Source organism: Armigeres subalbatus, chromosome 3 (assembly GCF_024139115.2).
Source record: "Armigeres subalbatus isolate Guangzhou_Male chromosome 3, GZ_Asu_2, whole genome shotgun sequence".
NCBI classification, from domain to species: domain Eukaryota; kingdom Metazoa; phylum Arthropoda; class Insecta; order Diptera; family Culicidae; genus Armigeres; species Armigeres subalbatus.
The window spans coordinates 37,291,767-37,318,382 of NC_085141.1; the positions used below are offsets into that span (position 1 = coordinate 37,291,767).

General features: G+C 42.0%; 1 protein-coding gene across 1 annotated transcript in view; it reads right to left on the reverse strand.

The window, feature by feature from the left end:
• Window positions 1–2,772: 2,772 nt before the first annotated feature.
• Window positions 2,773–26,616, reverse strand: part of LOC134223568 (glycine receptor subunit alpha-3) — a 31,257-nt gene continuing 7,413 nt past the window's right edge. Inside the window, exons 2-6 of the mRNA XM_062702749.1 lie at window positions 12,414–12,496; window positions 11,892–12,346; window positions 11,596–11,831; window positions 3,884–4,240; window positions 2,773–3,816 (exon numbers count right to left, since the gene is read on the reverse strand). Coding sequence (XP_062558733.1) covers window positions 3,607–3,816; window positions 3,884–4,240; window positions 11,596–11,831; window positions 11,892–12,346; window positions 12,414–12,493 — 1,338 coding nt within the window. The 5' untranslated portion in view covers window positions 12,494–12,496 and the 3' untranslated portion in view covers window positions 2,773–3,606. The remainder of the gene's footprint in view (window positions 3,817–3,883; window positions 4,241–11,595; window positions 11,832–11,891; window positions 12,347–12,413; window positions 12,497–26,616) is intronic.

A 26,616-nucleotide genomic window follows, 5' to 3' on the forward strand; every position in this document is an offset into this window, starting at 1 on the left:
AAACGCGCGATCGAAACTTTTTCAGCCATTTCGAAATCGTTCGTTTTCTGATGGCGCACACTGTAATCCCGTACACACACGAAGTCGGTACACAACAATGTCTTCGATCACCACCGGCTACAGTTACAGCTCGTTGCACAAAATGGTTCTCAGTCCGCACTAATTGCTTCCGAATCCAGCTTCGATGGAACGAAACACAGCTGGCAATCCGGACACTAACCACCTCCCGGTAATCACTTTTAACCATGTACAACGTTCTCAGCTGCTTTAACCACCCACTGCAGCACAGTCTAACGAGTGTAACAAATTTGCTCCCGCCGAACGACAAGCACAAAGGGTAGCGTCCGCGGGCAAACTTTCACACTCCGGGTCTATTTTCTCAGCGAAATCCACCGTTTTCTCCACTATCACTGGGCCAATAACCTGTGGGAAGTTATCACGGAGGCTTCCCACGGTACACAGCGGAACCGACACAACTCCCGGCGGGGTATTTCGGACGCGTAAAGTGGACGAGAAAACACAAGCGATTCGCTCTCCGCGGTGGTCGTTTATTAACTTCTATTTACATTCAACATACAATAGACAACAACATATTCACAGGGCTGGTAAGGGATTATAAACATCGTACACATAACATTAGACTTGTCCAACATTCAACAGTTTTATCATCTATCTCGAGGGATGTGCCATTCTTTTCTGGACTTTTAGGTTTTGGAAAACTTGTGTCGTTCACGTTGATTGAAAGTAATGATGCAGTTGACATCATCCCCTATGCCAGTGAGCTTTTTTATCGCCCCGCAAAGGCTTCAAAACATCAGCATAGCTCTGGAGTCAGGCTTTCTTTGAACTTTTTGTTTTATTTCTTGAGCTTTAGCTTGGTTGACCACCCGTAGTTGCCACTCTATTATGATCAGACGCAGAGAACCAACACATGCTTGTTTTGAATTTAAAACCCATCATTAATGAACATTGCATTGTACAAGAACGAGTGATCTCTATTGCTATGCCATACTAGCGCCTGCCACGTTAAGATACAATCATGATTATGAAAAAATGATTGAGCAGTCACTTGCCACGAGAGTTCATGCGCGATTTTTATGGGTATTTGAGGTTAGGTTGTATGGCAGAGGTTCGTTTTGGGGTTGTTAACGGGTTATCAACGATTGGCGATATTCTAGCTGGATTGTAGGCAATGAGCTTTGTTTATTTCAAATCCCAATAGTTACTGCTGGAAGAGTCAAGTTGAAGGTATAGATGATAGAAGATTTAAACAGTATGGAAGTCTGTTACCATTTCTAGCGATTGCTAGAACATATAGAAAGAACATATTGAGATTCTCACGTCCGAATGTGTGAGTGGCGATAAAAGGAAAACAAACACTCCTAGATGGTGCTACTCAGTAAAGTTTGTGTAAAAATGAGTATATTTCCATATATTTTTTGACTCCTTCGCAACCATTGTGATGACTTGATCAATTTTGAGGTTATGAGCAGAAGGAAAACAAACATGTATTTACACATGCCGAATTGCACATCAGTGTGCGAGCGTTAAACGTCACTCATCTCTATAGAGCTGAGACGAGACCTGCAAAGACGCTGCTTCTTTTCTCTTGTTTTGACCCTTGTTCTTCTTTTCATCATAGTTGACCATCGAGTTTCAACTGTTTACTTGACTATTTCACCTAAGCCCCAGGTGGACCCTTCTGAGCACAATAAAAGTGTATCCAATTCACGAAATAGTTAATTCATTTTCATAAGGATGTTTATACCGGGAACAAAACACAGGTTTATTACTGATTATTAACAAGCTAAACGGAAGGTTTGGAATACTCGTTAAAGTAAAAAAGTCTTGGTAAAACAAAAATGATGTGGAATATTTTATTTGGGATACCAATACTTTCACTCAAAAAGCTGCTGGTTGCACCTGACAGTTCGTGACAGCAGTTGGCTGGCAGCAGCTGAAGTTACATTTTTTCCTCTTTGCAGGTCTCGTCTCAGCTATAGAGAAATAAAGAGAATGATACTGAGTAGGAATCACGAAACGGGCCTGGGATAGAACCCACGAGCTCCTGCGTATGAAGCTCGAATCGGCCAATAAATATCTGATTAATGGTTATAGTTCAAAATGTTTTGTCTTTTCTTATTTCCTCAGGCAAGGTACACGTTGTTTTATATTTTTGACAGTTATAAAATGCAGTTATAAATTTATAGAAAAATATAATTAGAACTGTAAGAGTATAAAAGCATCTTCAACAGCAGGAGACAATCATATGCTGCCGTAATCTGAAAAAGTGACTTTTTAACCATTTTCCGAACATGGTGTCGACGAGTAGTACTCATCGAGCTCTTTAAGGTGGTTATACAACAAAGCCACAAATCGGCCATCTTGGAGACCACGTGTTTTTCTAGTGATTTTTCAAGAGCACGAATTGAGAAAACCTCAATGCCCATGGGTATGAAACATCCGTAGATCGTTTGCTTACTCATGCTTAACAATCGACTTTAATTTCAGCATTGTACGAAAATTATTACGCTAGATTTGAACTTTTGACAATAGGAGTAGATAATCGTGTGGTGAATTTGAAATTCACCTCATGGCTTGATTGTATAATCACCTTAACAGAAAAATGGGAAAGTGGTATGTTGTAATTTTGCGCATACGTCACTTTTTCAGCTTACGGCAGCATATGATTGTCTCCTGCTGTTGAATATGCTTTTATACTCTTACAGTTCTAATTATATTTTTCTATAAATTTATAACTGCATTTTATAACTGTCAAAAATATAAAACAACGTGTACCGTGCCTGAGGAAATAAGAAAAGACAAAACATTTTGAACTATAACCATTAATCAGATATTTATTGGCCGATTCGAGCTTATATTTACAAAACTATTAGAACATATTCAAGATTTTCACAATTATAACAATGAACACTTATTTAAGTATATTGGAGAACTTTTCATAATTCGACAACTAATGAAATATCCACTACAGCTAAATTTAACAATTGATTCATTAGATTGTGTAATAATTTATTAGATAAGAAGTACATAAATTTGTGTTCTTTCCGATAGTAATTTTGGTGCTTAACAATAATTGGTAATCTTTAATTTGTGCCACGTGTCGGCTATTCATTTTTATGACTATTCTGCTAATTCTTATTATCCTATAGGTAGGTATTTATAAAAGATATTTTAGTTACTAGATAAAGATTGTCGCTGTCGTCGCTGTCCGGAACATCTTTTGCTGGCGAGGATAGGGGAGCTAAATGTCAAAGAAGGAAAATCCATACGATTTGACAGGTATGTACCACACATGTTTCGGACAGCAGAACAAAGGGAACAGTAGCGACAATCTTTATCTAGTAACTAAAATATCTTTTGTATTTATGTACCCAATTACGAACTATCAGTTTTGAAATCGTCACATGGAGGCGCATGGTGTATCAACAATTTACAGTTCACTAAATATTCTTCGAATTTTGGATTGCTTTCTGCTTTGTCCCACAAATAATGGTTTGTCAATGTGTATTAAGGTTTTATTTTTTAATTCAAACTGTTTGAAGTTTATGTCTTTAGTTTCCTTGTTAGAAAATGTAACGCTTCTTAGATATATTCATAGAACATGATCCAGTATGCGGTGTTCAGGAGCGTGAAAAGCAGAGGAAAGAAAACTCTCGAAAATCGATCGATGTTGATCGCTCGTTTTAGTCGTATTTGTGCCGGGGTGAGCTTCGGGATTGCTGACGCAGGCTTGCATGGAGGTGGCGGGATGGTTTGAATGTGCGGAACAGGCGATAATAGTAAGGTGCTTTCCTGAAGTGATTAATACAATGAAATTAGTACAAACAGTCATTATTCAGTGAGATATAGTAAAAGTTACCTGTCTCTGAAATGTGTTCACCGTCGTCGTTTCGCTGTTCTCTATTGACTTGCTGCCTCGTTTCCCGTTCTTCCCTGGGGCGTTAAAGTCGAAGAACCGGTCCATCTTGGGTGGTGGCGGCTTCGGATTCGGGGGATCGGAGTCTCCGAGAACGATGTTCACCAAGCAGTACTCCATCAGGGCCATGAACACGAACACCGTACAGACGGACATGAAGGCGTCCACCGCCTTCAGATAGGACACCGGCGGAAGCGATGCCTGCGATTTGGCGTGCTGCGTCGAGAGGGTTAGGAGTGATGTAACGCCGAGCGTTACGCGGGCTGGCGCCGCTTCCGGTTTGATCCAAAACGAGACCCACTGTTTGGAAGATGACAAATGATAAGGTTTGAAATCTTCGATACTTTTCAAGTCGACATCTATCATATTTACAATGGGAAATTGTTTCGAATTTTCACGTGATATTTTTGACTTCCTTTTCAATTCTCAAGGGGAAACAAATGTTCTTAAGAATAATAATTTCGATTTCCACGGGAGATTCTCCTTAATTGTTAAGACATTTTTTTAAACGAATTTCTATAGAAAATTTCCACTTTAAATTCTTTTAAAAATTCATGAGTTTTTTTCCACGTTTTCCCGGAAATTTCTGGCTTGCCAGCGAAGACGGTGGTACCAAAGTCTACCCAGATTGAGGCTCAAGTATTTGCGGGTACGTCGGGGGTAACTGCTCCAACGGAGCAGAACCAAAAACGGGGGAGACAGTCTCCAGGGGATGAGCTCCCTGGGGGCCGCTCCAAAATGCGGAGGGTTACTACCCCGAACAAGGGTGGTGGGGCTGGGAAGCTGAACCCCGGCCAGGTACCTCCAAAACCGGGGGAGGAAGGACCTGGACAGGGTTCTTATATCAGGGTTCACTCACTTAGACAGAAGATGGGAGAGACTAGCGCGGGGGTGAAAAATTCATTTTCAGTGCAAAACATAAACAAACTCGGTGGCTGCCCCATATAAAAATCCAAGATGGCTGAATCATGAAATTGGCATACTGCTACACCTGTTTGTATTCACCTTGGACCTGGAAAGGTCCGTCCACTCAGGAAAGACGGTGGTAATGGGTTACGGCAGGCTGAAAGTTCTCAACCGCACCAGACCAGGGAAATAGAGGGGGATGACGCCTCCTGGACCCTGGTCAAGAACAAGAGGAAACCGAAGACGTCAAGGGCCGAAAAGAAGGCCCAGGCGAATGAGGGTAGCACGAAGTCTAGGGTAGGCGCCAATCGCTTCAGGGGCGATGCCCTAGTCATCACGGCGGACGAGGCTAAGTACTCGGACGTTTTGAAGGCGATGAGGAGTGACGTCAAGCTCGGTGAACTGGGCGTCGACGTACGTCGAATAAGACGTACCCGGATGGGCGAGATGATCCTCGAGTTGAAGCGGGGCGTCTCGCAAAAGGGCGCCGCCTACAAGAAGTTGGCGGAGGAAGTCCTAGGCGAGACGGTCAAGGTGAGGGCACTCACGACGGAGGTGAATTTAAGGGTTAAAGACCTGGACGAGATCACCGAAGTCGAAGAGCTCGTCACGGCACTGCGGCGACAGTGTGAAGTGGAGACGGCCACCGCAGCCGTTCGGCTACGGAAAGGTCCGGCAGGGACGCAGGTAGCATTGGTTCGGCTATCTGCAGCGGACGCCTCCAAGGTAGTCAAGTTAGGGAGCGTCAAGGATGGTCGGTATACCCTGTGGGCATATACGAGCAACCCGAATTTTGCTTCAAGTTCAAGGCACAAGCAATGGGACTGCAAAGGCCCTGACAGAAGCAATCTCTGCCGACGCTGCGGATTGGAGGGACATAAGGCACAATGCTGCACGAACCCTCCTAATTGTTTGATTTGTTCCAGCAAAGCTGTGAACAGCAAGCACCCCATGGGGAGTTCGATGTGCCCGGCGTTTAAGCGTGTTGCAAAATCATAGTACAGGTAACGCAGCTGGCTTGCTCGGCCTCGCCCGAGTGTTTGGTGTGCGCAGGTTTAGAGGAAACGGCGGAACACGTGTTGTTCGTGTGCTCACGTTTTCGCGCAATGCGTGACCACATGCTTGCCACATGTGGTCTGGACACTACCCTGGACAACCTAGTTCGGAGGATGTGTAAAGATGAAGTTGGCTGGAACGCCGTTTTATCGGCTATCGCCCATATCGTCTCGAAGCTATACAGAAGGTTGCGCGTGGACTCTAGGATGGCTAGTTCAGGCGCAAATAAGAGGTGGTCCAAGGGATCGGAGTCGGCTTCATGGGTCATACCGGTGGTCATGCTCTGTGGTCGAACTCGATCCTTTTATCGAACAAGTGACCGCGCGAAGAACAACATGGTATCGTCGCTTTCGCGGCGTCGGTCAACCGGAAAGGGGTCCTCGTCAAGGCTGGGGCAGGCGTAGGCACCGCGTTGTCAAGTCCTTCTGTGTGCTGGCGAATAGGCCCTATCGCAGAAAGGTCAATTTGGGGTGCACGCGGCATCATCATTCTTGATACCAGTCGTGCAGTCGAAGTCGACCCTTCCCACCTTCCGAGGACATAGGGCGTGATAAGGCCACCTGGAAAGCCGGCAACGCGCTGGCAAGATACCATGGTGTTCTTCTAAAAAAGCGAGTTACGATGTCCGGTGCTGCAAGGACACGCAGCTAACCTCGAGGGTGCGTTGTGCACTGGCCCCCCTTTGAAGCATTACTCTCTGGTTGTACCGAAGGGACTATGGGCTTGGCGGCAATGGAAATGGTTTAGCGGGTCGGGGATGTAGTCCTGCCTCCCTCGTTTGCTTCTGTAGGTGATCCCTAACCCCGCACTTCCTGGACAACCCAGGATGTCTGTTGAGCAGATTCCCCCTCCATTGTTTAGGAAGAAAAAAAAACACACACACACACACATTCGCTCCTCGAATCACCAAACAGATGGAGCGATGCTTCAAATGTATGGCATTTGGACACCAGGCGCGAAACTGCAGTGGCCCAGACAGAAATGTGGTGGAGAAGGACACGTTGCTAGGGACTGCACGAAGCAACCAAGATGCATGCTCTGCAAACCGGAGGATGGAAACGACCACATGACGGGTGGCTTCAAATGCCCTGCCTACAAGAAGGCGATGACGGGCCGAGATTAATGGAGATCATCCAGTTGAATCTCAACCATTGCGACACCGCACAGCAGCTGTTGTGGCAGTCGACAACAGAAGCAATGTGCGACGTGGCAATTATTGCTGAGCCGTACCGGATTCCTTCTGACAACGGCAACTGGGTGGCGGATGCTACGGGGATTGCGGCTATCTAAGTGATGGGCAGATTTTCTATCTAAGAGGTGGTAGACAGTTCAAGCGAGGGTTTCGTAATCGCCAAAATTAACGGGATCTTTGTGTGTAGCTGTTACGCACCCCCAAGGCCCAGACAACCACACATCGCATAAGAATGCACGATTAAAATCGTTGACCGATCCAAGTTTCATCAAAATCACATTGTGGTGCGAAGCTCATCAGTTTATTTATAAATTTTCCGGCACAGTACACGGAAGAAAAAAAGTACCCAAAATTGAGTACTTTTAAACTTACTTTTGAGTTATTTTTTCTCTTCGCTTTCATCCACTCTTTCTTTTGTTGTCAAAAACAAAAGAGCCAAACAATCCAAAGACGCCAGTTCAATACGGGAAGCCAATTTTGAGTTTTATTACCTGAGGTCGAAATTGAGTGAATTAAACTTAAATTTGGGTCAATAAATTTTCCGTTGGGTACTTTTTTAACATGGGAGTAAAGGCAAACTACTTCGACCCTACTTACTCAATTTTGGCTTCCCGTACGGATGTTCGAGGTTGGGTGAATTAAACTCACTATTGGGTAGTTTATTTCTTCCGTGTAGGCTATTTTACGACTTTATTCCAGCTTCATTTGTTGACATCGCATATTCCTGCAAACAAAATCAAATGAAATCACATTATCTGTCAAACAGAGTTTGTTATCACAAACTACATCGCAATGTAAAACGAACAAACTCGCATAAAATTCGTGCACATCGCATACACTACCGTGCAACGTCGGATAAGAAATACACATATATCGCCTCCACTTTTGTATTTAAAAAGCGTTTTCGCGACTGGTGTGCGATGAAAATTGTGCGCATAGGTATCGCATAGCAGAAAAACAATTCTATTATGCATGCATTCTGGTTGTCTGGGGGTGGACTTTGGAGCAGTATAACCGGATGCTGGACTCACTCACGGAGAAGCTGCTCGGCCGAAAACCAGTGATCATCGGAGGCGATTTCAATGCTTGGGCAGCGATTTGGGGAAGCAGACTGACTAACGCCAGAGGTTACAGTTTGCTGGAGGCGCTGGCTAAGCTGGAAGTAAGATTGGGCAACGAAGGTACCGTTAGTACATTCCGCAGAGATGGCAGGGAGTCCATCATCGATGTCACGTTCTGCAGTCCGTCGATGGCGAGGAACATGAACTGGAGAGTTTGTGAAGAATATACCCATAGCGATCACCAGGCGATCCGATATAGTGTTGGAACGCGAACGCCGACGGTACGACGGGATATAAGGTCTAGTTGGTGAAGGTGGAAGACGAAGGACTTCGATAAGGATCTTTTTATCGAAGCACTTCGAGCGGACAGCGACTCTACAAACCTTGACGCAGACCAGCTGACGGAAACGCTAGCGAGGGCTTGCGATGCGACGATGCCGAGGAAATTGGAGCCAACGAATAGCCGGCGGCCAAGTTACTGGTGGAACGAAAATCTTGCCAACCTTCGCGCTGCCTGTCTCAGAGCTAGGAGACACGTTCAGAGGGCACGGTCTGAAATGGTCAGAGAGGAGCGGATAGTTTTCCGTGAAGCTAGAGCGGCTTTCAAACGGGCGATCCAAATCAGCAAGTCTAACTGCTTCAAGTAATTCAAGTAATGTCGGGAAGCTGACGCTGATCCTTGGGGTAACGCTTATCGAGTTGTGACAAAGAAGATCAGGGGTCCAGCGACGCCAGCCGAAATGTGTCCGGACAAGCTGAAGATCATCGTGGACGGTCTTTTCCCGCAGCATGTTTCTACGACGTGGCCGCGTACGCCGTACGAAGATGAAGACCTAGTAACCGCTGCAGGTATGCAAGTCATCAATGACGAGCTATTACCAGTGGCGAAAGGTTTGAAGATGAAAAAAGCTCCGGGTCCGGATGGAATTCCAAATGTGGCTCTAAAATCCGCGATTTTGGCGTTCCCGGATCTGTTCAGGATGGTGCTGCAGAAGTGTTTAGTAGACGGTAATTTTCCGGACACATGGAAGATCCAGAAACTGGTGCTGCTGCCGAAACCAGGAAAACCGCCGGGGAATCCAGCATCGTATAGGCCCATATGTCTGCTGGATACACTGGGGAAGCTTCTGGAAAGGGTTATCCTTAATAGGCTTACACAGTTCACGGAGGGTGAGACTGGCTTATCGGAAAAACAGTTCGGATTCCGCAAAGGCAAATCGACTGTGGATGCAATCAGAACAGTCATTGAAGATGCAGAGAAGGCGTCCAAGAAGAAGAGGAGCGGCAATCGGTTCTGCGCGGTAGTGACGATTGACGTCAAAAACGCGTTCAATAGTGCCAGCTGGGAGGCCATCGCCGCAGCGCTGCATGGAATGCGAATCCCCGACTTCCTGTGTAAAATCCTTAGGAGCTACTTCCTGAACCGGATTCTGGTTTACGACACGAACTCGGGGCAGAAGTCGATCAGGGTTACGGCGGGCGTTCCACAAGGGTCCATACTAGGCCCGACGTTATGGAATGTGATGTACGACGGGGTGCTGATGCTGAAGTTGCCCAAAGGTGTAAAGATTTACGGATTCGCGGATGATGTCGTCCTAACGATATCCGGTGAGTCACTGGAAGAGGTGGAAATGCTGGTGGCGGAAGCGACCGACACAGTAGAAACCTGGATGAATGGAGTCAAGCTGCAGCTGGCTCATCACAAAACGGAAGTGATGATGATCAGCAACTGCAAAGTAATCCAGCGGATGCAGATTACCATCGGAGCGCACGACATCCCGTCGGTGCGGACTCTGAGACATCTAGGTGTGATGATTGATGACCGGTTGAACTTTAACACCCACGTGGACTATTCCTGTGAAAAGGCGGCTCAAATGATCAGTGCGTTAGCAAGGATCATGCCGAACGTCGGCGGTCCGAAAGGCAGCAGTAGGCGTCTTCTTGCGTCAGTATCATCCTTGATACTAAGGTATGGAGTTCCAGCCTGTGGAGCTGCGAAGAGAAAGGCAAAAATCAAATGTGCAGTCCAATTAGGTTAAACGCAAAGGTGACGTAGAACTACGAAGTTGTATGTAATGGATTACTAAGGAAGTGATATCCCTGATCATTCTCCGTCGCCTGTTATCAATAGTGAATCAGCTTGTGAGAAGTTATCAAGCCGGCTTCGTTGACGGCCGCTCGACAACGGGACAGATCTTTACTGTACGGCAGATCGTTCAAAAATGCCGTGAATACCAGGTCCCAACGCACTATCTATTCATTGATTTCAAGGCGGCATACGACAATATAGACCGCGTAGAGCTATGGAAAATTATGGACGAGAACAGCTTCCTTGGGAAGCTTAAAAGACTGATCAAAGCAACGGTGGATGGAGTGCAAAACTGTGTGAAGATTTCGGCCGAACACTCCAGTTCGTTCGAACCGCGCCGGGGACTAAGACAAGGTGATGGACTTTCGTGCCTGTTGTTCAACATTGCGCTAGAAGGTGTCATGCGGAGAGCCGGGTGTAACAGCCGGGGTACGATTTTCAACAGACCCAGCCAATTTAATTGTTTCGCGGATGACATGGACATTTTCGGCCGAACATTTGCATAGTTGGCAGAACTCTTCACCCGCCAGAAATGTAAAGCAGCGAAAGTTGGACTGGTGAAAGCGTCGAAAACAAAGTACATGCTTGTGGGCGGAACCGAGCGTGACAGGGCCCGTCTGGGAAGCAGTGTTACGATAGACAGGAATACCTGCAAGAAGACGGTGTGTGGCTACGAAGGATGAATTACGAGCTCGCTCATCTCTGAACCCAGCATCCAGAAGATAGCAAAGGCCGGAAGGGTACGATGGGCAGGCCATGTTCCAAGATAAGAATGCCGGACAGCAACCCTGCAAAGATGGTGTTCGCCTCCTATCCGGCAGGTACGAGACGGCATGGAGTGCAGCGAGCAAAGTGGGCTGACCAGGTACAGAACGATTTGGCGAGCGTAGGGCGCATTCGAGGATGGAGAGATGCGGCCTCGAACCGTGATAGGATTTCAATGGTTTATTTCACAAGCTTCAGTGGATCCACTTTGAGTCGGTGTTCTAAGGTTCAATTTCAACTCGTGGAAGCTCTCAGAAGCGAAATCTTCCCAAGGTTTCAGATATCTAGGACTTCAGGGTGTAGTAACACTTGACCTCCGATATTTTTCCTGCCAACATCCTGATAAACAACTTTGCTGAAGAAAGCGAGGACCTAGCTCTCTTATGTGATTTTACACAACCAATCTAAAACGCTGGTCATATATGACCCTGATATGACACATCCGTCCCGAAAGGGATAAGAGGTTCTTAAATTAGAAATTCTTTGGAAATACCAAGTAAAATTCTTTTAACTATCCACGGAAATTTCTTCATAATTTTCACTTCGCAATTTTTAAGAAATTTGAAATTCGAATACATGATCTTACCGACATAATGACGATCAAACACGTTGGGATGTACGTGTGGAAGAGATAGTAGCCAAGCCGACGCTTCAGCACGAACACTACTTCAAGGCAGGTGAAGTTACCCGTCGAATATACCTGGGTACAGTCCGCTGTGTTGTTTTTGACCAGAGCCAGCTGAGGCAACTCGATGTGCTCGTCTACCACTAATGGAACTTCCGGATCCCACTGGAAAATCATGTCGTCTGTTGTATGCGATACTGCAATGAAAAAAACCTACTGTACGTCACAGATCAAAAATGAATTCCTTTAATACTTACAGCTCTCCATCTGCAGTTTACATTCCTGCGTGTCGTGTGGATAAATGAGAAAGTTCATCGCACAGGACAGTCTCAAGGTCAGCTTGACCATGTACAGGATCGTCTTGTCCTTGTACAGCCACATGTAGTGATTGGGAATGGTCATCGTTTGGAACGTGACCGATTTGGCGTTCTTGAAGAACGAGTCCGGCCGCCACATGTTCTTGAGCCACTCGACCTCCAGCAGCCGGTACTCGGAGGTCATGTTCTCCGGCAGCCTCAGCCGGTGGTCCTTCCAGGTTTGCGCGAAAAATATGTCCGCCGCGTACGTCATCGAGGTTTCGTCGATCGAGTCAAGACCCATGACCGTCACGTGGAACAGTACCGTGGTTGGCTGGCCGTCCTTCTTGGGTGGGCGCATTTTGTCGTACAGCTTTGGGTCTTCCGGAAGGATGTCATTGAAGGTGAGGCTGGTTCTGTGAATGGTGGAGAAATCTAAATTTATAAAGGTTTCATCTTTATCATTGCCACTTCTAAACTCACTGATAGCTCTCTCCGGCGATGCCTGTGATACATACTGTCGATAGTGTTAACAATAGTGATGTCACATAATCTAAGAGCATGACCTGATTGAATGATAACGAGACAAAGTAATTTACTTGAATAGAATACTAGACACAATTAGATAGGCGGATAAAGTTGCCCGTGAGCTGATCGAGATACATGGCGTAGCATTGCATGTCAAGGCTTAATCACAAACCATCCCTTTCGCTATCAAGATATTAAAAGTCGAATATAGCACGGCTGAATGCCCTGAGAACAATATCGACAAGCCAAGTATGGCGAACAAGGGAAAAAAAAGACGGGGATGTAAAAAGACGAACAACGATTAACGTCATAATTTAGAAGGAGGCTTTCGAAAGCTATTAGTGGAGCTCACCAAGACGGTACACCGTGTCATCATCAGGGGTAAGAATAGATTTAAGGAGTCAAGTAGGTGTAGATGAGACAAAACAACCTAAGCTTCGGGATTTATAATTAAGAATCCATTCTTTATTGTATACACAATGTTGTTAAAGGAGCAGATTTTTATTGGTGGGTGAAAGTGATTGCACAAAAGTAATATGTGTTATGTTCAAAGAAAATGTTACTTTAAGTCAACTGTAACAAAAATTTCCTTTAAAAACTTAAAAAATGTGTCGCCTATAGAAGACAGGTCGAGTTGTGCGGTAGTTCCTTCATACATCAGGATGAACGACTAGACTTCAAGGGTGTACATTTCACCGACCTCTCCTACCGTCGGCAGAAGTGTCCCGCACAAGCGTAATGAATTATGCAACGATGTTTCAAATGTAGTACAATGCGTCGAATAAGGGGGCGCGAGAGGTTTGTGGTGTCAAGCTTGTGGGGTGGAATTGATAATGCTAACTGTGGAACTAGGTATGCTCAAGAGACCTACTGTCATTAACTCTGAAACTCTTGATATTAGTGGGTCTACTAAATGGATGGGAAAGTTTCAACTCAGTGTTGTTTAGCATTTTCACTTATTAATTGAAAGTTTTTCTACGACTGCCATGCTGTAAATAATACGAATAATGATTGGAAAATCACTTGTCATAAGACGAGTTTATACAATCCCATTGAATTCCACCACTTAATTGTATCTTGACAGATACGTATTTCGACCTCAACAGTAAGGCCGTCTTCAGTGTCTCGTACTTGACTCGAAGACGGCCTTACTGTTGAGGTCGAAATACGTATCTGTCAAGATACAATTAAGTGGTGGAATTCAATGGGATTGTATAAACTCGTCTTATGACAAGTGAAGACATTCCACTAAAAAGCTCAAAATAATTTTCTTATCAGATTGGAAAATGTTTGTATAATTACATAAGTAAATTACAAAATACGAAAGCTGGCATTGTGGCTTATCTTGGTAAAGGCAACGATAAGAAAAATCCTTACATTTACAACCAGCGTAATTTTTTAAATGCAAAAATTTGAGTGCTGACTTATTAGTTGTGGCGGTTTTAATAGTTATTCGAATTATATGGTTTATTTTTTTTCAAACAATTTCCACAATGATTATTATTTTTCTTAACTGGGGCGGCTAGCAAGGCGGCGCTAGTGTACATGGGTTATTAGTTTGGATCGATATCTCGGTATCTGTGGGAATTAGAAAGTTGCCGTCTGCTACAAAATTGTTCGAAGATTAGAAACCAATACGTTAAGAAACTGATTAATTTCATCCGCCAGGAAGCGCTACTGTATATGAGAGATCAGTTCTTTGATATCTCGGGATCTGTGGGATTTGGAAAGGTGCCGTCTTCTAAAAAGTTAATCGACTATTTTCTTCCTTTTACTTCCACTAATTAACTTCCACTAACTAACTAACTAATCACACGTGCAGCACTTTATCGGTTTTTATTTTCGATTTTAAAAATAGTTAGAGACGCCAAAAAATATGGGTTCTTTGGAAAAGTTGACCTTAACCCTTAAAGGCACAAGGCGATTTTTTTTTAGAAATCGTCGGAAATATTTTTAACGTAAATAACCATTAAAATCATTAACATTAAACGTATTTTCGGTTTGTTGTTTTAAAACAACATTGCTCATTTAAGGGTTAAATAAGCCAAAAAGTAGATTGAGCGAATAAAATTTTTTGACGGAAAAGGTCAATTGTTTTTCAAGCAAAATCTTAAGGTAAGATGGATTACTTTATACCACGACTCATCAACTGAGACCATCGTAAAGTTTATAATTATGGAAAATATCATTGAACCTTCACTGCCTCCAATATTGGTGATACCTCTACTAAGGGTACGGTTATCCTAAATCAAAAGAAAATGCGAAGGTTTTAAGTAGATACTTTTAATATTCTATTTTGATTCATTATTTTCACCTTATTACAACTATCCACAACATCCCTAGTTCATAGATATGAATATAATACATATTTCGTCACCACCTATAACTGTAGGAAGCTTCTTCCTTGCCCGTAGTGAGAATAAGTGACCGATTCAGCATTTTTTTTCACGAACCACTTCTCACGTTTGTTCGGTAGATATACCTACATTAGAAGGGAGTGAGCGGTTGTAGTAGACAGCGGGGGGATCTTCTTCTTTAATGATAGAGCTATTCTTGTACCCACTTCCGCGGATGAGGGCAACATAATCTGTCTCATGTTTCCCACACATCGAGGGGGTGTGTCAGCCGCTGTTCGTGTCACGGGCGGTTTGCATCCCGATTTACATATTGTTTGGAACGCGGAGAAGACTGAGTTGGACGTGAAAGTCTCCGTCCAAGCATCGTGATTGGCGGAAGTCGTGGCACAATGGGATGCTTGGTAGCACAATCATCTGCTGGAGTTCAACGATATCCACTCTGAAAAGGAATCTTGAATAGAGTAAATTACGGTTGGGGTAGTTTACAATATCATGTGGTTTTTGTTGGTCGATTCTTATGTCAGGAAAGACCATAAGTGCATTTTATGATTTCAAATTATGAATACCGATATAATGAGACAAATCGTGGAATTGAGTTTTTATTACGATGAAGTTAAAAATGCGATCCAATTATGCGTAATGTTCTAATCAATTATGACCTCAAAATAGCTTTATTACCAAATAAGAATTACAAAATGTATTTCAGATGTCCTTCACGCTAAGGTCAATGTATTATTATTTTGTCTTTCTCGTAAACCAAGGTGTAACGAAAAGGCTATATGTTCACTTTAAAAATGCATTTCTGATAGGGTCGGTATAGGGTAGGAGGGTCGACTTTTATATAGCCATCAAGTCAGGTTGACGAATTGAGGCGATGTCTGTCTGTATGTATGTATGTATGCGCGCACGTTTTTTCAGTACTAATCATTAACCGATTTACTCGGTTGTTTTCTATTAAAAATTGGCCAGATCGGACCAATGGCTCAACAGGAATGGCCAAAATGCACGAGAAAGGCACCATTACCACAAGGCGGATGATTCACGGTTTTTATGATACTTTAGGTCTTCAAGATAAGAAGTATCTAGTTAGCCTTTTGAAGCAAAAAAATGATATTGGCGTCCTGGAAACTGCGTACTTTCAATCTAATATCTATTATTTTTTTTTCGATTTTTTTTTTTCATTTCGATGGCTTGAATTAAATTGATGAACCAAATGTATGAAGATTTAAAGGATTTAGACATTGTTTTGGATCTTTGTATAGAGATGTCTTCTGATTTTGAATGCACGAATTTAACATATTTTTCTATCTTTCTACCATTCTATAAATAGGGGAAGGTGGTCGGGTGTCGGTACCCCGGCGTATCTTTTTACAGATAACAGATATGGACATTTTGACATATGTCATGCTTGCGCTACAGTAGCACCATCTTTTTGTGCCAACTACCGATCCAAACTGATGCCTATGTTTCGTTTAACAAAGAAAACCCTTTTTTATCAAGTGAAAAACTCAGAAGTTTTTTAGGTTAGGTTAGGCTAAGTGTTACAAAACGAGGTAAAACGATCGGAAAGGTAAATTTATTACATATTTAATAAAGTAAATTTAATTTATTTTGTGATTCAATGTTGAATGCTACCGTAGCGTTTGCAATTAATCTTTTATTTTCACTTTTGAAAATGATTGCTAATTTTGGTTGTCGGCACCCAAGCATGTTCGGTTGTCGTCACTTTTTTTTGTAAGGAAATATCAAGACAAATCAAAGTTGATTGCCTAAATTCAGGTTGTCACATTGTGAGCAAAAATGACAATTTTTAAAAGCCTTATTAAATATGTATAATGTATTTAAATGTAATTAATTTCATTGCCATTTATATAATAAATCTTGAAATTTTCAGCCATAACGTCAACAGTTCATATTTTTCCGTTTATAATTGTTTTTTTTTGGGGATGCCGACAAACCACCTTTTTATAAAGGGAATAAAATCAACACTCAACAAAACTGTTTAAAAAAATCATGATTAATCCACCTAGCGGTGATGGTGCCTTTCTCGTGCATATAAAAAAAAAGTATTTTGACCATAACTTACGAGCCCATAGTTCGATTTGGCCAATTTTCAATAGGAAACAATGAGACAGAATTCTGCGTCGAATGCAACTTGTTGCAAGCAAATCGTTTGAAGATAAGTGCCTTAAAAATGAGGGACAATTTTTAACTCGATTTTTTTCAAAAAAAATATGGTATTTTGGCCGGCACGGCAAATGCTGGGTAAAGCGTACCATTGGTACTTCGCGTACCTGAAGGAATAAAATAGACCCCATCTCGCGGTCCTTAGCCTCTTACCCAGCAACTCCTATCCCTACCTCCCCGCGGTGCTGGCCGGGATACGAGCAACCTTAGGAAGATCGGGTAACCAACCCCGGTGGGAACTATGGTCGTATGCTGACAGGGAAGGGGGTTGCTCCTTCCGGAGGTGCAAATCTTATTGAGCGTCTGTTCTCTATGTCAGGATCGGCTCACAACAGCGTCTGTTCTCCATGTTAGGGGCGGCTGATCATCGTCCGAGTGCCAGCGAGGGACTCTAAGTGAAACTGTGCACCATGGTCCACCGGAAATAAGGAGGAATGGTCCTCCGGAAATTTGGGGGGTTTGGTGTCAGGCCCTGCAAGCCAGCCTTTAAAAAATCATAAGCAACGAACAATCAACAAGAGAGTACGGACCGGAACCATCGGCGAAGACCACTGCGACGAAAGGGGACTAGCGATTGGAAACTTGGTTCGTGGAACTGCAAATCTCTCAACTTTATCGGGAGCACACGCATACTCGCCGATGTGCTCAAGGACCGTGGATTCGGCATCGTAGCGCTGCAGGAAGTTTGTTGGAAGGGATCAATGGTGCGAACGTTTAGAGGTAATCATACCATCTACCAGAGCTGCGGCAACACACACGAGCTGGGAACAGCTTTCATAGTGATGGGCGATATGCAAAGGCGCGTGATCGGGTGGTGGCCGATCAATGAAAGAATGTGCAGGTTGAGGATCAAAGGCCGGTTCTTCAACTTCAGCATAATCAACGTCCATAGCCCACACTCCGGAAGCACTGATGATGATAAGGACGCATTCTACGCGCAGCTGGAACGTGAGTACGACAGCTGCCCAAGCCACGACGTCAAAATCATCATAGGAGATTTGAACGCTCAGGTTGGCCAAGAGGAGGAGTTTAGACCGACTATTGGAAAGTTCAGCGCTCACCGGCTGACGAACGAAAACGGCCTACGACTAATCGATTTCGCCGCCTCCAAGAATATGGCCATTCGCAGCACCTACTTCCAACACAGCCTCCCGTATCGGTACACCTGGAGATCGCCACTGCAGACAGAATCACAAATCGACCACGTTCTGATTGATGGACGGCACTTCTCCGACATTATCGACGTCAGGACATATCGTGGCGCTAACATCGACTCTGACCACTATCTGGTGATGGTTAAACTGCGCCCAAAACTATCCGTCATCAACAATGTTCGGTACCGACGACCGCCACGGTACGACCTAGAGCGACTGAAGCAACCTGATGTCGCCACTGCATACGCGCAGCATCTCGAGGCAGCGTTGCCGGAAGAGGGTGAGCTCGATGGGGTCCCTCTTGAGGACTGCTGGAATACAGTCAAAGCAGCCATTAACGACGCAGCGGAGAACACCGTCGGGTATATGGATCGAAGTCGACGGAACGATTGGTTCGACGAAGAGTGCAGACAGATTCTGGAGGAGAAGGACGCAGCGCGGGTGGTCACGCTGCAGCATAGGACCCGGCAGAACGTGCATCGCTATACATAAACGGAAACGGAGACAGCAGACCCGCCTTTTCAGGAGAAGAAACGCCGCCTGGAAGAAGCGGAGTGCGAGAAGATGGAACAGCTGTGCCATTCTCAAGATACACGCAAGTTCTATCAGAAGCTCAACGCATCCCGCAAAGGCTTCCTGCCGCGAGCCGAAATGTGCCGGGATAAGGATGGGAGCATATTGACGGACGTGTGGGGATCGAAAGGTGGAAGCAGCACTACGAGGAACATCTGAATGGCGCTGAGAGTACAGGCAGTGAAAGTCAAGGCAGCGGAGGAGATGACTACGTCAGTTCAGCGGACGATGGAAGCCAACCAGCCCCCATCTTGAGGGAAGTTAAGGATGCCATTCAACAGCTAAAGACCAATAAAGCAGCTGGTAAGGATGGTATCGGAGCTGAGCTCATCAAGATGGGCCCGGAAAAGCTGGCCACTTGCCTGCACAACGACAGTATAGACCGCGTAGAGCTATGGAAAATTATGGACGAGAACAGCTTCCCTGGGAAACTCACCAGACTGATCAAAGCAACGGTGGATGGTGTGCAAAACTGTGTGAACATTTCGGGCGAACACTCCAGTTCGTTCGAATCGCGCCGGGGACTAAGACAAGGTGATGGACTTTCGTGCCTGTTGTTCCACATTGCGCTAGAAGGTGTCATGCGGAGAGCCGGGTGTTATAGCCGGGGTACGATTTTCAATAGATCCAGTCAATTTATTTGCTTCGCGGATGACATGGACATTGTCGGCCGAATATTTGCAAAGGTGGCAGAACTGTACACCCGCCTGAAACGTGAAGCAACAAAAGTTGGACTGGTGGTGAATGCGTCAAAGACAAAGTACATGTTTGTGGGCGGAACCGAGCGCGACAGGGCCCGCCTGGGAAGCAGTGTTACGATAGACGGGGATACCTTCGAGGTGGTCGAGGAATTCGTCTACCTCGGATCCTTGCTAACGGCTGACAACAACGTTAGTCGAGAAATACGAAGGCGCATCATCTGTGGAAGTCGGGCCTACTACGGGCTCCAGAAGAAACTGCGGTCGAAAAAGATTCGCCATCGCACCAAATGTGTCATGTACAAGACGCTTATAAGACCGGTTGTCCTCTACGGACATGAAACATGGACAATGCTCGAGGAGGACTTGCAAGCACTCGGAGTATTCGAGAGACGGGTGCTTAGGACCATCTTTGGCGGTGTGCAAGAAGACGATGTGTGGCGGCGAAGAATGAACCATGAGCTCGCCCAGGTCTACGACGAACCCAGTATCCAGGAGGTAGCTAAGGCCGGAAGGGTACGGTGGGCAGGACATGTTGCAAGAATGCCGGACAGCAACCCTGCAAAGATGGTGTTCGCTTCCGATCCGGCAGGTACGAGACGGCGTGGAGCGCAGCGAGCGAGATGGGCAGACCAGGTGCAAAACGACTTGGCGAGCGTGGGGCGTATCCGAGGATGGAGAGATACGGCCTCGAACCGTGCATTGTGGCGTCAAATTGTTGATTCAGTGTTATCTGTTTAGATGTTAACTGAATAAATTAAATGAATGAATGGTATTTTGGCCATAACTTCCTAGCTCATAGCCCGATCTGGCCAATTTACAATAGGAAACAATGGAAAAGGATTCTGAATGCATCTTGTTGCGAGAAAATCGGTTCAGGATAAGTGCCGAAAAATGGGTGATGTTTTATTCGTCAATTCGTCGAGCTGAGCCGATCAGTATATAACACCATAGGTCTCCTGGCCTTCTATAAAAAGTTCATTTTTGGAGCGAACATATAGCCTTTACGTATTCCTTGTATACGGGAAAGGCAAAAATTCCGAAATATAAAATATATCAATTTTCTTCATCAATTATTAGTTTATACCTATAGGCGTCCATTGGTATGCAAATATCACAACTTTGTTCAATTGGGTTTTTTAATTTTAAAAAACATGTTTTCAATTCAATAGAACACCTTTTCCTAAGTTACAACATATTTTTTTCACATTCATAGACCCTATATTTGATGTTTAAAATGAGTTTTAAAAGTTTTTGGAAATTTGACTACTTGGCAGTTAGCTCATAGCAAAGATGGCAAGATGCTTCTTGCCATCTTTGCTCATTGGTTGACAGCTTGGCCCATAGTAAAATCAAGTTTTGTTCTTTATTAAGAAATATTGAACACGTATTTTTTTATTTATGCACTAGGGTGACCATTTCCATGCTAGGGCGATTCCAAAAATATTATTTTTTCAAAAATGACTGTTTTAGAAAAATCATAACTGTAAATACGGAATGAAAGATAATTGAACCTAAAAAAGAAATAAATGATGATATTGAAAAATTGGACTTTTGCATTAGAAAACATTGAATGTATTTGTATATCGCAATTTTCATGATGTTTACAAACGACAATGAAATCATTCAGCAGCTCAGAGTTTCTGGGAACTCATGATAATAATGAAAAGTATCGCATTCTCACGAATTTACCTTGAAGTTGACGGATCGAGCCAAAACACTATAGGAGGCTAAGAGCGTAATGACAACACCAGGAAGAAAACTTTAGTTTTTAGCCTAAGAAACTTTGTCACTTGTGCGTGATTTCTATTTTCAAACAACATTTCCTTTTCTTATCTCAGAAAAAAATCGTATGATTATATTTTATTCTAAAAGTGTTTTAAATTGACTTTTCCTGTCATATATTATTTATTTAGTTTTTTTGTCTCTGTCAATTCTTTAGCTAATTTAAGGTCAATTTTAAAAGCATCTAACAATTTAAAAATCGATAGCTCTAAACCAACATTTGAAAAGTGTGTAACAACCAAAATTTATTTTTTCCAGTTCTTTGTCTATGTATTCAGACGAGGAACCGGGGAGAATAAATTTTAACCGTTACGCCCTTTTCAAATGTTGGTCTAGAGTTAACCTTAAATAAAGTAAAGAAGCCGTAGAGAGAATAAATATTAGGGTGGTTCAAAAAATCGGTTTTACTCCACAATGCCCATTTGATTCTGTATCATGTTCTGAGTGTCCTCCGGGAATTTGAGCTCATTTGGATTAAAACTGATTTAGCACAAGCCGTTTCTAGTTTACATGCACATTTTGGGAAATATAATTTCTCATTATACTGATTATAGTGCTTCCTCATTGAGAGCATGCGAAAAGAAAACCTACGTAGCTAAAAGAAATACTCAAGATTTTTCTTTCAACGAAAACCGCATCTTAATAAATCGTTCCAATAATTAGTAACAGATTTTAATATAGGTTGCGAATCTTTAGTCATGATCGGTTAACAACTTTGAGGGCATCACTGAAACGTGCAGTGCAACATAGTAGTCTGCATTTGAGTGTGCTACACTCAAAATAATTGTCACTTAATTTCCACTATAAATATCAGGTAGGCTTTAAAAATCGACATTTATGATGACCTTACTTGTGTCTAATAAAACTTGTCATATGCATACCAAAAAGAAATGAAGTGAAATTTAAATGAAAACGTAGAAAACAATATCTATGTTCTTCTCTAGTGAATACTACTTGTCACAAATATATGAAAAATATATGAGTGGGGTACTCAGGCAGAAGTGTATGCTTTGCATCAATCGCTAATGATAAATTGTGAAAAAACATCATGAGAGCAATTTAAAAAAATAATTCTGAGTATGAAATAAATATTTCACTACTCTATTTTTGGTCCCGTCCGCTTCTAGTGGACGGGAATTATTATCACTAACACGGATATTTCGCAAACTATAATGCCAAATCACTTAAAATTTATGCGTTTGTTGAAATTTCAATTCACTTAGATTTAATTACATTTTTTAGTGAATTGAGAGCAGTGAGTACCATCACTAACAAATCATTTAACTTCTACAAACGAAACTAGATGGAAAATATATGCATATGTTTTCATGTAACTCTCAAGTGAAAATTATTTTGAGTGTATCTTTCGCGCCACGAGCAACAATGCACTATGGTCCAGGATACAGATTTACGCGGAAAGATGCATTTTGCGCCTATATTTTTTAGAAAAAACTGTTGTTCTACAAAATTGTTTGAAATAGTAAGGCCGTCATTATGATTTTACCAAAAATTAGGGTGGACCACCATATAAAAAAGAAAATAGAAAATTTTTTTTTTCATTTCTCGGAATATTGACATGTCATGTTTTACAAAGTTGTAGCGCAGCTTATTTCAATCAATTTTGCTAACAAAACTTTTTCTGTAGCTTCTAAGTTGGCTTATTTAAAGCAATTTTACCTAACTAGATTAGGGTGTACCTAAAAAAAAACAGTATTTTTGATCTACTTTTTTTTTAAATTTCTCGAAAAAGTCGTCTTCAGATGACTTTAAGAGTTGAAAAATGCAACTTTTGATGGGTAAATATGCTCAATATATTTTTCCAATCAAAATTTATTTTCGTTTTTCTGTCAAAATTAAATTTTTTTCGTAAGTCGATATCTCCGGTTAGGGAAGACCAAAAATATATTTACTTGGCATTTGAAAGAGAAATTCATATTCCTTATTATGGCAAAAAATTGGAGATATGTTATTTTTTTATCTCAGGTTTTACCAATTTTACTAAAATCATGTTTTTTCGAATAAATTGATATAACTCGAAAATGGAAAAAGATACAGACGATATTCTTATAGCAAAACACGCGTTTTGAAAAGCCCCAAAAGTCTTTAGAAGGTGACATCAATCTATTTTTAGTTCGTTATACTTATTTTACCTTGACCAGTAGACTGGCCCAGATTACTATGAGAAGAAAATATTTTTGTCGAATTCCACGGGGCACCCCCCAGAATTGTGTCTTTGGGTGAGAAAATCAATCGCTGAAAATTTCAGCTCAATCGCTTGTTGCATAAGCTGGCGCATTTGATTTGAAGTTTGTATGGGGATTTCAGCCAAAATGTATAGGAAAATACACCTCCGTCACTCATTCGATCTGGAAATTGGTTCTGATTGCTCGATTGACCTCAGAATTGCAAAAACGGCAGTTGGTACGCTACAGAACAGTTTCACAGAACATTACATGATGATTAAATGAACTTTTAAATAATTTTCGGCTGATTTATTAGGAGCTGATTTGTGTATTTTTGGGTTTTTTGATCGAATCGCATCAGCCGAAACCTATATAAAAGTTCATTTAATCATCATACAATGTTCTGTGAAATTGTTCTGTAGCATACCAACTGCCGTTTTTGCAATGCTGAGCTCATTCGAGCTATCAGAACCGATTTCCTGACCGAATGCGTAACGGAGGTGTATTTTCATTACATTTTGATACATTTTGGCTGAAATCCCACTACAAACTTCAAATCAAATGCGCCAGCTTATGCAACAAGCGATTGAGCTGTAATTTTCAGAGATTGATTTTCTCATCCAAAGGCACAATCCTGGGGGTGCCCTGTGGAATTAGACAACTTTTGTTTCCTGGGCCAGTCTATTGACCAGTGATGTATTATTGATTTGATTATTTCTACTATTGCTACACATCCTGATCTCATAATGGGATCATACTCTATTATTTATGCCAGCCATTCCTTCATCCTTATGCTTGTTTACGATCAAAAACTGTTCATTAATCTAAAGCTTCTCCTGTACAGCGTTACCATGTGATAAAACTTATTTGTTAACAACGAATGACCAGATATTGTTGAGATATGTGCCTTACATAATAAACATAATTGGATATACTTGACTAATGTCCACAAGTATCCAGAGTCACTAACTCGAGTCACTTTCAAAAGAATAAGCAAAGCTATAAAGCATAAGACGATCAACATCAGCAAGCCTTATACATTTGACAAAGCCGAATAGTTCCTCAAATAGTTTCAAACGTTACGTGAAAAACATATGCATTTAAAATAGTAAACAATGTTTTTCCATGTTTTACACTAGAATAATTATACACTATACAATACATGATTTAATGAAATGAACACCTGCTTTTTTTCCCGATTTGCTGTGTAATTTCAAGAAATTCCCGACTTTTTCCCGCATTTCCCGCATGGACTTTCAATTCACGCATATTTCACGCATTTCCCGATTTCCAGACTTACTAGCCACCCTGAGAAATAAGCCGCGCCTCTCCGGGAAAAAGAAATTATGTAATTTGAAAAAAAAACTTGATTATATTCATCGATGATTAGTATTGTGTAATTTAAGAGAGGCTTACACAATTTTTATTTTCCAACAATTAAAATGGAGTTTTCACTTTTTGCACGTAATCGTTTTGCTTACTGGCAGCTAGTGGTACACATACTGTTTGCGTATGTTTTACCACCAAAATGATTAATTATTTTTCAAAACTCTGCAAGATAGAAAGTCATTTCCATGTGATGTGATATCACACCAAGATATTTTTTAATACTTTGTGTACACCTCACAGAACAGTGTTTTTTGAAAACTCGTAAAAAATGTCCAGGTACACAAGTTTGGGTTCAAAAATGGTTATGGCAGTTGTCCTCAGCATGCTTACTATCAAGGGCCGCATAGCAATTTTGAGCTGTTGAAGCAGGCCGCATTACATTTGCAACATTTGTTTTAAATGCTTAATCAAAATGATTTTTAATATCTATTTCACATTTGAATAACATGTGTTGCGATGATTCTTTTTCGAATAACATACTTGTAAGAACATTTTATTCTATGCCGTGGTTAACTTTTAGCTGATACTAGCAGCTGCTTTTGTGGTAGCGGACTTAACTCGAGGAAATTTTTTTCGCAACAACATGTCATCAGTTTAGTCTGCAGAACATATACAAGGCTATTTTTCCAAATGATCATATGTCGTCCTAAGAATTTTTGTTGAAAATCATTGTTCACTACAAAACAGTAACGATTCCTTAACCTCATTTTATCGATTCAATGACTTCAAATATGCAAAACTCTAATAATTTTATTTCCTATTTGGACAGTCACAATATTGAAATCTTCAAATTCTAATTCTAAAAATCGTATTTTTTCAATTACAGCTACAATTTAAAATCGATTGCAGCTAACGATTTCTATGTTTTCAGATACTAATTCAGTAGAGAATACGATCGGTCTATATATTCCGGTCTCATATCAGCAGTGGAAGTGGCCGTTTTGCCCTATATAACCCCGAAAATTGTATTTTTTAATGACAGCTACAACTTAGAATCAACTGCGGCTTATAATTTTTATATTTTCTAATGCTACTTGAGTGGAATATACGAATGGTATCTATTCCGGTCTTGGATCATTACTGGAAGTGGCCGTTTTTCCCCATTTACCCCTGGTAATCGTATTTTTTTTCGAAACATTTATCAATTGCGGCTGAATATTTTCGTGTTTCTTAATGCTAATTCATTAAAAATACGAATTACAGGGTGATTAGAGTTGCTTGTCAGTGTTTGAAAACAATGAGCTTTTATAATGTTTTCAAGTAACGTTTATATATTTTTTGCTTTTTTTTGCAAGTAAACTTGTGGAATATTTGATTAATGCTGGTGATATTTTTATGACTTTGCTTTTGATTCAACGAAAATAATGTTATTTGAATTTATTTGATATTATTTACTTAATCAGACTAAAGCCGAAATGACCTGTGCAGTACACAAGAGTCTTCTTCATTCGGCTCGGTCCATGGCTACACGTCGCCACTCAATAACCACACAGTATAGGAGAGACAGGGTAGACTTGATCCCCTTTTCTGATTTCCGATGTATCACAGCCAAAAATAAATGAACATACGCGATTTCCACACAGGCTCTCTAAGAAATATAGTATTTAACTTTACTGATGTATGACAGTCCTTAAATTATTGTTGTTATTGATACACAGTCGATTTTTTAGAATGCTGTCAAGAATCGACTTTTTAAATTTTCGGGGGAAATTGATCTCTCTCCAAGAACTTGCTTCGATAAAATTAGAAAGGTGCCCTCAGATTTTTTAAATATTTTTTCTTCAAAATACGCAGAATTTTCGAATTGCAGTGCGTATACATGAACGATTTTT